Raw genomic sequence first — 16720 nt, 5'->3', positions numbered from 1 at the left:
TGTGTGTGTGTGTTATATTTTGCACTACTTAATAATTCAGCATTAATGATTTACTTTGTCAGGAGATTAAGACTCCTCACTAAGCAGGGCTTTCCCAGGGGAAGAAGCTTCAAACTCAACACTCAATGCCACGATAAACTATTTTTTACCTTCTGAATTAATTTACAGCTCATTATTTTTCCTTATTCAATTTTAATAAAACATTATTATTTTTATAGAACACATTATTTTAAGTGAATATTTATGGTCTTGTCTGTCACTCTATAGGTCAGACTCTGGCTTTTTCTCATCGCAGCCCCAAAAAACCTGTAAGAGTGATATGGATTAACTTCTTTGCTAACACAATTTCCAATATTAGTCTGACATTCTAAAGGCCTGCTTACACCAGAAACTGGCAATGATGAAAAACATCCGTAGTTTCAGGTTTAAAAAAGGCTCCATAATTTGTGGGGCACTGTAGTTTTTACGTTACTCAAACAGGAGGAAATAGTGAGCATCCACAAAATCGTCTTTGGCGCTGGTCAGCGGCTGTACTTGGCGCAAAATATTTCAAAGTGGTCTTACATGGGCTCTGGTAAGTGTTCGGGGAAGCAGCTTTTTCTTATTTTAACCGATTTAAACACATACGAAACAGTTTAATAGTTGCAAAATCTAAACCAACGAAACCAACTTGGTGTGGTATCTAATTTGTTATGTTGGGATGTTTTTTCTTAATACATTTGAATTTTTTCATCTTTTCTTTAATTAAATGCCTCCTAAGAAACATAATCCATCCTAAAATTGGTTGTCCTTGAGTCTACGTACGTGCATACAGATTCAGTATTACAGGGCTGAAATGGAGTACGAGTTGATACTCTTTTGAACCTTCTTACAGTACATAAAGGAATATAGTATGTTGCTATGTAGTAAGTTTTATAAGATTAATGTCTGTTCATATTTTAGGGGCGAAAGTTTTAAAGTTTGTAAACTGAAGTTTGTTTTTGTATTATATTTTCTAATACGTTGACATGACCTCAATTTTCACTAATATGCTGAAGACACAACTCTATATACAAAAAAAGCCTTTGGACACCATAAAACCTGACAGACTGCTTAAATTATATTAATGTTTCTGCAACTACCTGAAACTTAATCCGGATAAATCTTCCCCACCCACACTTCGCAAAGTCTCCCATCTAAATCACAAACTGATTCACACCATTATTACATCCCAACAAGAATATTTATATGCTATTCTCCTCTGTGTGCCCAATTGGGGGTTCAAAAAGACTATAGTTTGTTCAGAATTTAGCTGCACACCTGGTCCTGGGAGCACATCCCCAATACCCTTTAACAATTACAATTAAATACCACATTTATTTTAAATTACTTCTCCTTGTTTATAAATTTCTCCATAGCTTAGCTTAGCTTAGCGCCTCCCTGCCTATCGATCTTCTCCATCCTTATGCACCAACTCGCTAACTTAGTTCCTCTGATGCCCATCTACTTTCCACTCAAACCCTATTCCACACTATGGCAGCCAGGACCTTAAGTGTGGCTGGCTCTAACAGCTGGAATTCTCTACCTTACCCTCAAATTCCACCAGACACAGCCGTGGTCTGTTTTTATTTGCAAAGCTAATTTTGTCTACACTGTTGCTTTGCTTCTTTCTTATGAATAGAAATGGGACCTCACAGTTAACTTCACATCACTGTCACATTTATACACTGGACACAAATGTCGAATTCATGCTGCAGCTTCTTTTGTTATTGACTGAGAATTGGGATTAGTTTGATCAATGCCTCAACCCAGTGTTGGTGGTGTTCACAGTTATTGACCACACAATTATGGGCAGAGGGGTGAACAGCAGCTTGGATCAATATGAGAGATGTGAAAGGCTCTTTGGCCTCTTCTTGTACCTGACCCCATGTTGGTTCTCTTCCCTTCCCTTCAATTTGATTCCCTCTATGGAAAGAATGGAGTTAACAAAAGTATCCCCCTCCTGTCTGCCTTGAGTGACTTCACATTAAAAGGTTTAGTTTGAAATGGATCAGCAAAGAGAAGTAAGCAAATCTGTAAATAAACAACACTGTTCTCTTCTCTTTCAATCCATTGACATTGGCCTCAACAGGCAGCAACTCATTGTGCCCATTTGCAGACTCTGAAAGTAAATTCTTCTTTTAATTGTCCTCATAGATACTTAATCTTTCTTTACTTTAAAGCTTTGAACCAAACAAAACAACTTTGAGATGAATAATGATCTCTTGACAATAGATTCAGAAAAAAATCTTGTTTGTGACAAACATAAAAAGATAATGAAAGGCTGCATATATACCGTGTTTTAACGAGCAAACTGCTTGTCTAGTGACATGCTCGATACACTTTCAGCAGTAAAACTACATCAGCTTTATCACTGTATGTCTATCAGCAGGATATTTCAAAACTCTAAGAGTGGATGAACCAGGGGTGATAGGTTGACCTTTGATAAAGAAACAATTATTTACATTTGAGCAGTGTTTCAGAATTTTGATTCCTGCCTCTAGACAATTATCTCTTTTATCCATGATTGTGAAACTAACATAGATGGAGACTTGTTGGAGCAGTTGGGGTTTAATTACCTTGCTTAAGGGCAGTGTGGAAATGGGGGAGAGGCAAGCTGTGATCATTTATTTCCCCTGACCCATACAATATTTTGAGGACTGCAGGATTTCAGAGTAAACTAATGAAGAAATTTAAGAAGATGCTGATTAGATCCTTTTAAACTAAATTGTTTCTGCGTGTGTTCACACCTGTTTATTGGTGTGCATAGTCTGCACAGTCATAAAGTTTGATGGGTCATGTGGATGACAACATTTATGTCAGCAGACCATTGTATTTAATATAGCCACAAATAGCTACCAGAAGCTAAGAGACGACAATATCACAAAATCACACAAGAATCCATCTTGTCTTCAAGTTATGTACTTGTGTTCACAGTGGTCAGAACAATCAGCGTCTTATGAGGAACTACTGGCAGCTTCAGAGGAGCGAGTACACCATTATCTATATCTGTATCTGTTCGACCAACTAAATGGTCTGTAGTTGTATCTGTACTCAGAATGGGCGGGGATTAAACTAGTCATGGGTGGTGTTTAAACTGAAAAAAAAGTGGATGGGCTAGCCAGAAGTTGTTCATTTAAGCCTGAAATTGATAGGTTTAAGTTATTATATTTTCTTAACTTGTTACTAGGAATGTCAATGCTAACAAGTCTGAAAAAAATCTTCAAAAGGTGTAAAAAAAGTTGATGGCTATCCTTTTCACTGACAATGTGAAAAGAAAAAATTGACTTTACAGCTTGAATGATACTTAGGGTAGAATTTTTCAACATTTACTTTATTTTCTCTAGTTTTCAGTGGGGACGCAGAAAGAAAACAGAAGCATTTGTTGTTTGTTTGATACTGCTGATTTACTGTCTAACAATTTGATGAGAGTCATCCAGTCCAAATGCTTTTATGGTAATCAGCTTTGACTGGAGCCTTCGAAAACTAGTGGGTATGAGTCAGCAGGCCAAAATAAGAGGAGGCTTGATTGAAGTCATTCCCTGGTATAACAAAGGGAAGAGACAGCGGTGCTGTAGAGGGAAAAGGCGGAGATGTTCCCACTTACACATCAAAGCGAAGGTTCTGCTTCTCTTCAAAGAAGAAATCAAGGACGAACTTCCTCACGAAGTCGGGGTTCAGCGTGTTATCGATTACTTCTGTCCGACCAAACTGAAGGAAAGAGAAACAAAGAAGAAGACAAAGTCAACACCATGCTGATCAATCTGTACATTTAGTCAGAGGGAACAGCAACAAACACTGTAGGAGGGTAATTCCTGTAGTGTTTTTGTGGGTTTACAAGTTCTCAACCAGCAAACATTTGAAAGAAAGTGACAGACTGTAAATCTATAAGTCGTAACCTGATTAAGGCAACGCTCAAACTATTAGATTAGTCATTTAAATATCTGATGTGATTATCTTACTTGGAGTTAAAATTACCCTGCTACATTTATGCCCACATTTTTTTGGTTATGGAAGCACCACGTTGGTCATTGAATGCAGGCAGAGCTGCCAGCGTTACTCCATTTTAAAATCCTGCGATTTACAAAGTCAATTTAATAAATGATTTCATTATATCAAGATAACAAATGATGACTTCTTTGAGCCAATTCATCCTGATCATTTGTTAAAGGAATATGGTAGAACTGACAAACACTGGATATTACCCTTGATCAACATAATTATTTGATAAAAATGTATAATGGGCTGAAACTAGAAAAGTATTAGTGTCATAGGGGCCACTATAGATTGTGAAATATATATACATACATATATGCATAATTTCATATACATAATACCTTAACAAAAATATTTTTGAATAAAAGAATGTATCCGTACCATAATTCACAGTGGCAATAATTCAAATCTGGTCAGTCCAAACGGCAACGGCTGAAAAATAAAGCTAGTGCAGAAGTTCCAAAAATTGCGAGGCTGGCTACAGAAGTGAGTCAATCTCCATAAGGCCCATATTAAAATCCCCAACTTTACAGCAGAAATAAACATGTTTACAGCCTGGGAGAAAAAACGCTTTTGGTCTCTATAGCTATTTACCCTGTTCATGACAACTGTATAGCGATGCATTTTTATGTACCTCACCTGTTTAAATTATATTAAAGTTTACAATTATGCATAGTTAGGGCCACTTGAGTGAGAGGTGGGTGCCGTCACAGGCAGCTGTTTTCAGCAACCAGGCTTCATTTGGCCCACCTCATCTCCACCCATGCACCACGTATTTTGCCATTTTTGGATTAGCCAGGAGCCGGACAGAGTCAGGACTGCCAAGATGGTGAAAGCCAGAGCCGGTTCTTCAGAAAACTAATGGTGACGTCACAGAGACTATGTACAGATTTGATCAATGGTCATTCTACCTAATTTGCTGAGATATTTAACATCTTTAGTTGAGTACAAACGATGGCACCATATCAAAGGTATTGGTCACTGCAGCTTTAAATGTTCCTAGGGAATACCAATTTCTAAGGATCTGACTACTGAAGTCAGAGACACACATTCCACTGGGAGACTTTAAAGTTCTCCTTGCTGACATTTGTAATAATTTTATTTTATTTTTTTTATGTTTTAGTGTGTGTGTGTGTGTGGTTTGTGTGAGAGAAGAGAGAGAGAGAGAGAGAGAGAGATTACGACTTTGTGTGAGACAGATCTTTAAAAGAGATCTTGATCTTAATGAGACTTCATGAATAAATAAAGCTTAACTCAAGCTTAACTTAACTTACTATTTCTGTACTCATACTGTGAACCTGTTCCAGCTGAAGTTAACAATTGCTTTGGTGTTTTCATACCTTTGTGTTCAATTTGCTTTTGTCTTTTGCTTTTCATAACAGTGTGCTTACCATTTAATTTGTTAATGTTGCCCCAAGCTAGCGAGGAGAAGTTGGACAGATTAACATCTATATTTCATAGATTATTGTGCAGAGTTTAGACTTTTTAACATTTTCTAAATGCCTTAACTAATGTTGGGCATCAAAATATGTATTTGCATGTAGCTTTAACTTGGATTATGATCTAATAAAGTTAAAAGTGCTGGTCGCCTTCCATGGAGTCTGCCATGTTTCTAAAATAGCCCAGAATGGACAAACTACGTGTTGGTGTTTTTAGGGCCTATTGAGTTTTTCGTGAGTTTCGTGGCTACTGTAGTTTCTTCTTCTTCTACAATCCATTCTCATTCCCTGGTCATCAATTATAGATACAAGTGGTGTTCAGTTGGTAGCAACCTGCAACTTGCCACTAAATATTCATAGAAACTGAATATAAAAGTATCATCTTGAGATTGTAAAATAAACTATATATGAAAGAGGATATTTATCTGATTTAGCAAAATCCTTGATTGCTCAAACTAAACATATTGGCATAATTCACACATTGTTACTTTTGACACCTGTAGGACAGCCTTTTGTTAACATATCCTGTCATTCTGTGATAAACATACATAGCATCCTCTCACATAGGTGAATCTCCCTTTGATTGCTGTAGCCTACAATCACACACTCAGTCCTCCACTCACAAGACAATCACGCTCTCTGACAGGTGACAGTGATGAGCTATTGATCTGGCAAATACCTAAAACCCCCACTGCCAACACCAGCCTTGTTCCTGCTCTCTTCTGTCAGTCAAACTCCATAGGGTACAGACAAGAGAATCTTCTCCATCAGGTATTAATTTCTTTGGTTGGCTTTCAGTCAAAGGTCCTAACACTTTCTCAGCAGCTGCTGCAGCTTTCAGAGTTAGACAGACTGTCACAAGAGGCAAAGGCATGATGTCAATAGATGCAATCAATCACTAAAATTGTAACAAATTTATTAAGCCTCATGTTTTAATCATAGTGTACTGTACCCATAATGAGTTTTTGGTGTTTATTACAAGGCAGCCACAGGTGAGTTTAACATTATAGTTATTATAATTGTCTGATTGAAGGAGGAGATACAGCTGTGTACTACACAGTTTTAAATCACGTGATAATAAAAGCCAGTGGAGAGATAATGAATGGTTTGCACAAGTGGCGCACTCTGGCTGTTTGAGGGGCAGGGTGCAAAAAAAAAAAGCACAAGCACACACAAAGTTGTGGTGCATTTACAGGTTAGTCAGAATAAGGATTAGAACCCTAGAGGGCACTTAATTGTGTTTTATCTACAATAGGGGGATCCAAGAGGGCACTTGGCTGCATATGGGACTTTTCCTGGTTAAATAAATAAACTAAAACTTTTAACATGAGGCATCAGGAGTAAACATTGAGATATGGTTTATTCAGATATGACATATCACCACACCAGTATGGTAATGCCAGGTGGAAACACCCACATACTGTATTGTAAAGACACAGAGAAAGCCTCTTCTCTGTCACACTAACAGTTCTGGGGCAAGCCGAAGTGGCTAGTTGCTTACGTGGACAGAAACCTAAAGACTTCCTGCCACCGCTGCTCTGCTGACAGCTGCCAAAACACCCAGCAGTGAAGCCCCACTGATCCTTAAAACAGAGCCTTTTGTTTCATATTTTCTTATTAACTGTTTTCCCTGGCTTCACAGTGGAAGGGCCCTGACATGCCCGAAGGGACGGGACAGACAGAGGCTCATCGTATTCCCGCTGGGTTTAAGAGCCTGGAGTGGGTAAAGGGGGGAAAACCTCTTTGGGCTCACTGTTGCATCACCATCTTTTGATCAAGCAGTGACAGCAGCATGCTGGAGGACCACACTGCCTGCTGCCCATAAATAAAAATATAAAACAAGAACTCCTGCAGAGGAGTACATTGTTCAGAAATGGTGCCAAAAAGCTGTCACTGTTGTTTTTGGCTTTTGTTTGAAAGAGGAAAGCAGAAAGCAGGGAAACACAAGAGACAATAAATAAAATACATAAGCGTGAAATAAACATAGATTTGATTGAATAACTTTGTACCCTGATCATATTTTGCATTAAAATAAAAAACAGCAAAGACAGTCAGATAAGGTCGACAGAAGAAGTTTGAACATTTTGCAGTTTTCAATGTTCCTTTATCACAGAAAACATTTTGAAATCTTTAACATATACTCTATACTATACAACATGTATAGTAATAAATAATATTAATAATGGCTAAACTTCATGAACATATGTGGCAGAGTGCATGTATTGTTCATGCTGGCCCACTATGGCTTGTTGGGACCCAGCCATTGTTAAGGTTTAGCAACACTAGTCCTTCTCCGACTAGTCACACCATGAGCAATGTCTTTAGTGAGTTATGATTGTGGCCCGGAACACAACACATTAACTCTAGCTGATTGGTATGCAAAAGATGGCAATTTGATGTTTCTACACACTGTAGATTGGTTATAATAAGACTGATACGTAGCCTGAGAGGTTAAGTCCAAGGGAAAAAAAACTAAAAAGCACTTGCAGCGCCACTCTCGCTGTCACACACTTATAGCATGCTGTAATAAAAAAATAGCTTATATGAAATTACGAAACACTGTCAACAAACTGTCAGCACTGACCGTATAAACTGTCATTTTCAAAGGAAAATGAGAAATGCTGAACTGCACATGAGAAGAGAACCATCCGTTTTTCATGCTTACTGCAGTATTCCTACACAGGGTCATGGGTGACTGGAGCGTATCCCAGCAATTTAGAGCTCCCCGCTCCCCTGATATGCATGTCTTTGGTCTTAGGGATGAAACTGGAGCACCCAAGGGAAACCAGGGCCAGAATTTAAAGCCAGCACCTTCTTTCTGTGCAGCAAGTGCTCACTACTGTGACATCCAAATGGTGCCGTCTGCGGTTCTTACCTTCAGGCAGCAATATGTGCTTTATTAAATGAAGCTATGCTGAAGATAGGGTCCTCCTTTGAGGCCAGTATGTGTGCATACAGTCGGTTTTGATCTGTGCAAGGGAAGTGAAGCTCTTCTAAGCATTGGTGAGATCTACAGTTAGCACAGATTGGTTCAGTAGGGCAGGGAGGCCAGCACAGAGGCTAATGAGCAGGACTGTGGCCTTGGATGTAGGACCCACATCAAGCAAGATGTGGGTCCTACATCGAAGAAACAGCAAGACCCCTGAAGGATCATTGAAGAGGAATATTTGAGCTGCTTTTTCTGCTACTATTCTTCTTTGTCTGTTTTACAAACCGCACAGCACTGTGGGGAGTTCAGAAGAGCATATAGTCGGCAGCTTGTTGCATGAAATTATTAAGCACTACACCAATTCTTCTAGTTACAGTGCAGTTGTTTGACAATTGGCTAAGCTCCATCCTCCCTTCAGTACTGTTGCTATACACAGGAGGGCTTTTTTTTGCAATTGGGATCGAGGGGGGTCCTACGGGACCCAATGTTTTTCTGACTGCTGCAGGCAGGAGCGGTTGAAAAAAAAAATGTGGGTCCCAGGATTTATTTTGCACCCATCAGACGGATGGAGACAGAGTCAACAAATAAGAGGAAGATTAAAACAGGTTTTTATAAAACAACAGCAAAGCAAGGCACATTTACAATTGGAATTCATAGTTTTTCTTTTTAAAAATGTGTAATTTATTTTAGACAAAATAGACAAAAGCAGATAAGGATGTCCTTGTCTCTGCTCTTCATTCACCACCAAATGCATCCTTGAACCTGTGGTAATTACTTACTGCAAGGTACAGCTCTCGGCTAAATTGGGCCTTGTCACAGTCAGCTCTGCAAGCATGAGATGAGAAGATCGCTTCATGTATGTGTGTTGCAGAACTAGAGCTAGCTAAGACTGGAAGCAGAAACTGCTAGCCTGGCTCTGTCCAAAGTGTAAAAATATTCGTACCAACACCTTCATTAAAGTTTACTAAAGAACATTTTGTACCTTGTTTTTTTAATTCTTATGAACAGAAATGCAGAAATGTCGGCCTGTGGTTTTAGGGGGAGGTACGTGTTGGAACTATTTCACTATTTCTTGGCAGCTTCTAAAAGTCTTGTTGTTACATCGGCGCTGCCAGGTTTGGTACCACTGTGCCTGCATGGATAAAGTGTTTATCATGAAATAGGTCTAGCCTATAACCACAAACTGTTGTGATTGGACTAAAACAAACAAGATAATTAGTCAGGTTTAGATGTAATGGTGTTATAAACTATGGACAGAGCCAGGTCAGCTGTTTCCACCTGCTTCTAGTCTTTATGCTAAACTAGACTGACCACACCCTGGTGCCACTTATACCTACATATAACAGAAGATACATTTTTCAACTCCTGCTGTTTTCTTTTTTAAGAAAGTAAATCAGATAATTTCCCAAAATGATAATTTAATAACTAGATTGAATTAAGTATGACGGTCAGTCTAATGTGTGTTGTCTTTTTCTTTGGCTCTGCCTCGCATTTTCTCAGGAACAATTACAAATTTGTAAATTTAACAGAAGGTGCTCTGACTAAGAGGAATTTGGTACTGGAAAGCCAAATGCTTTTGCTGGCATTCTTTTACAGTGAAATTAGAAGGAATAAATTCACTAGTGTGTCATTCTAGCAGCCAGAAACACAAGGTAAAGCAAAACAAGAAAATGGCCGATCACATCATTATTCACATATACAGTAAGCACTGACAAGAGAAGTCAGAATTGCTACAAATGTAAAACAACTGTACCACTTAGATATCTTCTATCTAATGTGCTACCATAAACAAGATACAAACAAGACTCTTTCCTCAGTCTGAAATATACAAATTCAAGCAGAAGGCTGCTGGAAAGTCAGATAACAAATGATACTGTGTTTCTCGAAACTACTACTGTTACTGCAAGGCTGGCTTTGTTACTTGTGTTGCGGTTTTGTGGAGCTAAAGAGCTCCTGTGAAGTGCACTTTACACACATTTGCTTCAATAGTCTGTATCGTTGTCTCTGAAGTGATTTTCATAGTCACAAGCTATTACCTCAATGTTGATGATATGAAGATATAAATACCCAAGTTGTATACTATTTTAATGACTCAACTGTCCATATAATTAATAACCCATCTTTGTATATGTATGATGTCATAATATTGATAGAAAAGGAGCTTAGAGAGAAAAAGGACATTAAAACACTAGCTGTTAAAGCTCCAAATAAGTTTTGCTGTTTTACTTGTTACCTTAGAATGAGCTGTTTTTATCTACATGTGCCGCAAGTAGTCTTGCATGGGGTCCTCCATGTTTCCACAGTAGCCCAGAAGGGACAAATAAAATACTGGCTTGAGACAGGACCTACCACGTTTTTTTTTCCGAATTTTGCAGCCTTTGTTTCTCCTACCAACTTGGAATGGGAGGTTTAGAAGTTCTGTAAGACTTTTGTTTTCATTTGGGATGGAAGCAGGCTCTTCCCCCCCATCTCCAGACATTATGTTAAGATATAGACTAAACACATCCTGACTCCAGTTTTGGATTAAACGCACAGGATTGACAGATGGATATCGACCTTCTCTCACTCTCAGAAAGAAAGCAAATAAACGTATTTCCCAAAATGCAGAACAATTCATGTTAATGTGTTTCCCAAACAGGCATTTCTAGATTAACATCACATAAACAAAGATAATATATCACTTTCAGCTGAACCCCTGCAGCCATGTGAACAAACAGGGAATGATTTTTTACTAATCTAAAGGAAAAAGGGACACCCCCATTGCACACAGTGATCTGTGTGTACCTGGATTACACTATGAGATACCAACGGCAGGCTGCTGCAAAGTAATGAACAAAAATATAGATTGCCTGTGGAAGCATGCTGCTGAGTTGCGTCACGTTCAGTCAAAAATGACGCAACACAGTAGCAGAGGAGCATCTACTTATTTCAGAAGACCGATTCTCTCTGTGGCTCATGAGTTGGGGGCTTCCGGCACAAGACAATGCATTAAATTGCGTATGTGTGCGTGCAAGCCTCCAAGCAGTGCTGTACTGTGAGCAGGAAAACAGTCTGGCAGCATTGAGGCAATCCTTTTCTCTCTAGTTGAGTCTGCTGCATCTTAAATGAACTGTCTACAAGGAGATAGTAGACAGAGAGAAAGGAGGACAGCGAGAAAGAGACAGCTTGTCCCAACAGAGCAGTTTCACAGAAATACATGTAACACCCACAATATGGACACAAAATGTCAGTTGAAATGGGGATAGGATCATTATTATTGTTATTCCCCAGAAGTTGTTGAAAAAGTAGGTTAGCATGGCTGTGTGAGCCTCCTGGGGGAACAGGTTAGACAGTCAGAAATGAGCTAATGAAGCAAGAGACGGCGACAGCAGTGTCTGGTAGTAGTAAAACATATTACTTTTCCTGGGTCAGACCAAGAATTCTGGGGGCTTTAAGCAGGCAGATGCAATTAGTGCCCAGGTGTCTGTATAGCCAACAATGCTATTTGCACCTGAGAGAGTGGGATGACATGCAGCAAAGGGCCACAGGTTAGAATTAAACCAGGGCCGCTGCAGTAAGGACTCATAGTACATGGTGCATGCGTTCTAAGAGGTGAGCTACCAGGGTGCCCCTTGACTTATTATTATTTTAACCCAAAACATGATCCTTTCCTTAATGTAACCAAGTATAGCCTTAAAAGTAATTCAGCTGACCTATCGTCACCACTTAAATGAATGCATGGTTGCAAGATAAAACTTCTAATTTATTGATTTAGATAAACCTTTTATGCTGCAAACATGGGTATCCTAACCACACAGTTTCACACGGGACACAAATCATTGTCTCCTGGGTGAAAGTCCTTTGTTTAACCCTTTCATCCACCACTACCTCCTCTGGAGTTGTCAGAGAATCACAAAGCTTGTCTATTAGACACACACAAGGGGTCACTTAAATTTATATTGGTTAGCCAACAGTTGTATGTCTCAAACGGAGTATTTTTGTTTGTTGTTGTAAGGACTTGTTATTTAAACTGTGGGTTTTGTACTGAGCACTGACTGTAATAAACTATAGCGAACTCTTTTTGTGCAAAGGTTCCGCACTGCACCTTTAAGTTATGACAGAAATGAACAGAGGAGCCCACAGAGAGTTTACATTTTGAGTTTGTTTGGGTACCCTTGTGGCTATGAGCAGCTGAACAGCTGCTTAGTTTGCATGCCTTAGGCCAGCTCTGTGCTTTTTCCCAGTGACAAGTAGCATTCCTGCTACTTCCATTCTGTTCCTATTCACAAGATGTCTTCGGACTTTCCTACCTTTCCCCATCTCCGGACCTGTCCCCACTGGTCTCTTCAGTCCTCCAGATATTTAACCAGCCTATTTTCATTCACCCCTTCTTAGTTTGTCCAAGTTACATTGTTGGTTTCTGGATTTGTGCTTTTATGTTTGAGCGTCTGTTATCGACCTGTACCTGCCTTCCTGTAAACATATTTCTATGTGTGAACCTACCGTGATGTCACCCATTGGTTTGTGCAGTACTGTTTTGAAGCTTCGATTTTGGCATTATGGCTGTCATCACAGCCAGCACCAGTATGTCACTGGGGGTTGGGTTGGGCTTAGTTTCAACTTGTCTGTAGCAGGAAACAATGGTGGCTCGCCTGTTCACACATGTTCTTCTATTACAGATAAACATTACACTAAAATATGTTTCTCAAACAATTTCCGAAACTTAAAGCAACAGAAACTAGATTTATATTTGATCAGCACTGCCTAGTTTGATAGTTTGATCTGAGTTTGGTGCATAATGCTGTATAGAAGAAAATTTAAACTAGCGACTGAGACCCTAAACTCATAGGAGACAGATAATAAATCAAGCGAGAAGTAGGGTAATTTCTCTATAAGACTTCATGATATTGGTCTTTTATTGCAGCCAATAGAGCTGCCACCTTCTGGCCATTACATAGAATGCAGAGTTTCTTTGCAGAGTTAGCAGTTAGCAGCTCAGGGCTAATGCTTCGTATACTATTGTGTGCTCATCAGGAAAAACACTAACAGGCTAATTTAACTCGTGGTTCTGTCTGTGGGTAAAACAATGGTCTTCCTGTGTGAGTTTGGTGGCTTTCATGTGTTACATTACAGTAATCCCCAAACAGTCTGATTGTTCTAGGGGTTGTGACTTTAAAAGGTTGAGAACCACTGACGTATAACATAGCACATCGAATACTCTACCATCTATACTATACCTATACCATCATGTACATATGCATACATCATCTTCTTTCTGCTGCTCCCATTAGGGGTCGCCACATCGGATCATCTGTTTACATCTCTTTCTGTTCACTTGCATTCTTACCAGCTGCATGTCCTCCCTCACCACACCCATAAACCTCCTCCTTGGCCCTCCTCTTTACTTCTTGCCTGGCAGCTCCATCTTCAAAGTCTTTCTCCCTCTGTACCCAGCATCTCTCCTCTGCACATGTCCAAACCTGAGCTTTCCCTCTAATGCAGGGGTCTCCAACTCGTCGCTCGCAAGCTACCAGTAGCTCGCCGCCCCTTTCCAAGTAGCTCGCCAAAGGGCCAATGAATCATAGCCTACATAAATTTGAAAACTTAATTGGTCCCTCGGCAAATCTACTTAAATTTATGTCCAATCAAAATTCACAGTTGTCCCGCCCCCTTCCAACACAAAATGATTATTTGCCAATTAGCTGTCAATCAAAAAGTTGCGCTGCTGTCAATCTTGATGAGTCAGTGGTGATGTGAGATGAGCAGGAGTTTACGATGGCGACAGGTGTCCAAACCAACAAGCGGATTAAAACGTACCATTTTCACCAAGAGTGGGAGACAGAAGTGTGTTTTACAAATGTTAACGACAAGTGTGTGTGTCTGATCTGCGGTGCCAGCGTGTCGGTCGGTAAAAGGTGTAATGTTGAGCGCCATTGCACCAAAGTCCACGGCAACTTTTCGCGGGACTTTCCTGTGGGTAGCAGTCTACGAAAAGACAAGATAACGGAGCTGAAGACAACGCTTCAACGGCAACAGTCTCTGTTCACCAAACCAGCGAAGAAGGCCAATTCAGCAACAGAGGCTTCGTTTAAAGTGGCGCACATTTTAACAAAGCGCAAAAAGCCGTTCACCGATGGCGGGATTGTAAAGGAGGCCATGACCGCGGTGGCTGAAACGTTATTCAGGGACCATAAAAATAAGACGGAAATTTTGTCTGCTATTGCCGATGTACAGCTTGGTGCCAATACCATGGCAAGGAGAGTGTCTGCGCTGTCTGCGGATGCGGTAAAACAGCTGGAATCGGACATGAACAGGTGCAAATGGTTCTCTATTCAGTGCGATGAGTCTGTGGACCGCAGTGATACAGCCGATTCTTGACAGTGACACTTAACTTTCAGTAAGACTCATCTTCTACTTGAAGTTGTTACTGGCTTTTTGTAATCATAGCTTGCATGGCTGTAGCTTGATTTTATGCCATCTGTCAGCACTACAGGGTACAGTAGGTATATGATGCCACACTGGACAAAAAGACAGGGTTGGGAGTAACGAGGATGGGAACTAGATAGGGCATTACATTAGACAGGGGTCTCCAACCTTTTTTTCCCTGAGGAGCCAACTTTTACAAAATAAAAGTAGCTGGACCGAGAGCTACTCATGTTTTGTAACATTTATGTCTCATCGCCTCATTTCGAACAAACCAAACTCAATAAGCTTTCTTTTCCTGAAACATTTACAATATTTACTGTCCACATCTCACATTTGTATTAAAAACATCACAAAAATATTATTATCATTATTATTATTACTACAATACAGATTGTTACTTATTCACTTATCTTTGTATATATGTCCATTTCACTGTATCACACTTCACAAAACTTTTACCATGCCACCCAAGACATCTGAAAATGAAATGTTATTATGGGATCACCTTACAATTTCTACAAACCAAAGAATCAAAAAACTTTACCCAAGCACAACCTTTGAAAATCAGCAATATATCAGTATATTCTAAATGGCGCAAATCCACATAAAGACAAAAATTGCATTCACAATAAAAATCATTCAGTTCAGTTCAGTTCAATATTGAGCAGTGAAGGGTGTGGTGTGTGTGTGCTGAGGTGTGAATGTGAGAGAGAAGCTAGTGAGATGACAACTGGACAACAAGGAGAGGTGTATGCTGAAGTGTATCCACTTAAGTTCACTCTTATGGAGTTCATTTAAATGTTCATCTGTCCAGTCTCGTTCTGAGCTTTGATTTCAGGAACATTCATGTCAGAAAAGCTGACTCAACAGACGTATGTAGACCCAGACAAAGCGGACATTTTTCTGAGCTGCTTGGTGAAGATTTTCATAGTTATCTGGGCTCTACCAAGCTCCAGAACATGCTGTGATTGCTTGAGACAATTTTTTGAAGTTTATAACCCTCACATTTCCATTCCACAGGATCAACACAGAAAAGTTCAGCCCATCTGTCCTGAAATCTTACTTATGTCCACATCCATGAAAGGGTTGGGCCGATAAATGTCACGACAGGGCTCAGGTTTTCCCAAAGTCACTGAATCTGTTCAGCAAACTCCTGTCCAAAGCCTTGATAAGAGGTCACAATACTTGGACACATTTAAAACGCTGGCTGCAGCCTGTGTGCACTGTCCAGCATCTTGGAGGAAGACAGAGGGGAAGTGCTGAAAACTTTTGTTTTTCAACTTGCTGAATGTACAATGACAGTTTTGCCACTGAACGCCCTTGACAGCAGCTGATCATGTCACATATATTCTTACCTTTGCCTTTAGTTCCAGGTGGTTAATTTTCGGTCAGGAAAGCAAGATCGAAGTAGCCACTCTGCATCAGATAATTAGGTGGGTCGTCCTCCTCCCCTCGTTTCCATGAATGCCTTGATTTCACCCAGCAAGGAAAAGAAAGCGCTGTAGTGATCTTCCCCCCCAACTTAGCCATCTGACCTCGTGGGGAGGAGAATCCCCATACTCCGCAGAGCATTCCTCCCTGTAACAGCTTGGAATTGATGATCCTGATAACAGGGCGTCATGACATGGTCAATCCCATAACTTTTGTGCATATGCCTGTTGGTGAATGATGCAATGATAGTTCAAAAAACTTTGAAAGTCCGGGTCCGCTTTGCAGTGCGCAATAAATCCGGAGTGACGACCTGTCATTGCAGGGTGCTCCGTCAGGTTGGACAACAGCTTTTCAATAGGGATCTTTTTTTCCACAAAGTAACTGCCTTTACTGCATTATAAATATCAATTCCCCTGGTTGTAGTTTTCAATGGGAGTAAGGTCAAAAATCCTCTTTGGTGGAAAAGTCATCAAACACCAATCCGAATAAAAACAGGCCAGTG

At 39.9% G+C, this 16720-nt stretch overlaps 1 protein-coding gene across 1 annotated transcript in view; it reads right to left on the bottom strand.

Moving 5' to 3' along the window:
- Window positions 1-3473: 3473 nt before the first annotated feature.
- LOC118327731 (copine-8-like) overlaps window positions 3474-16720 on the bottom strand; it is a 45127-nt gene continuing 31880 nt past the window's right edge. Inside the window, exon 4 of the mRNA XM_035661161.1 lies at window positions 3474-3729. Within this exon, the coding sequence (XP_035517054.1) occupies window positions 3622-3729 (108 nt within the window). The 3' untranslated portion in view covers window positions 3474-3621. The remainder of the gene's footprint in view (window positions 3730-16720) is intronic.

The sequence above is a fragment of the Morone saxatilis genome, unplaced genomic scaffold (genome assembly GCF_004916995.1).
Source record: "Morone saxatilis isolate NCDOM2014 unplaced genomic scaffold, NCSU_SB_2.0 Contig18, whole genome shotgun sequence".
Classification (NCBI taxonomy): domain Eukaryota; kingdom Metazoa; phylum Chordata; class Actinopteri; family Moronidae; genus Morone; species Morone saxatilis.
Note: the sequence above shows the minus strand (reverse complement) of the source record. Positions and strands in the feature narration are given on the sequence as shown.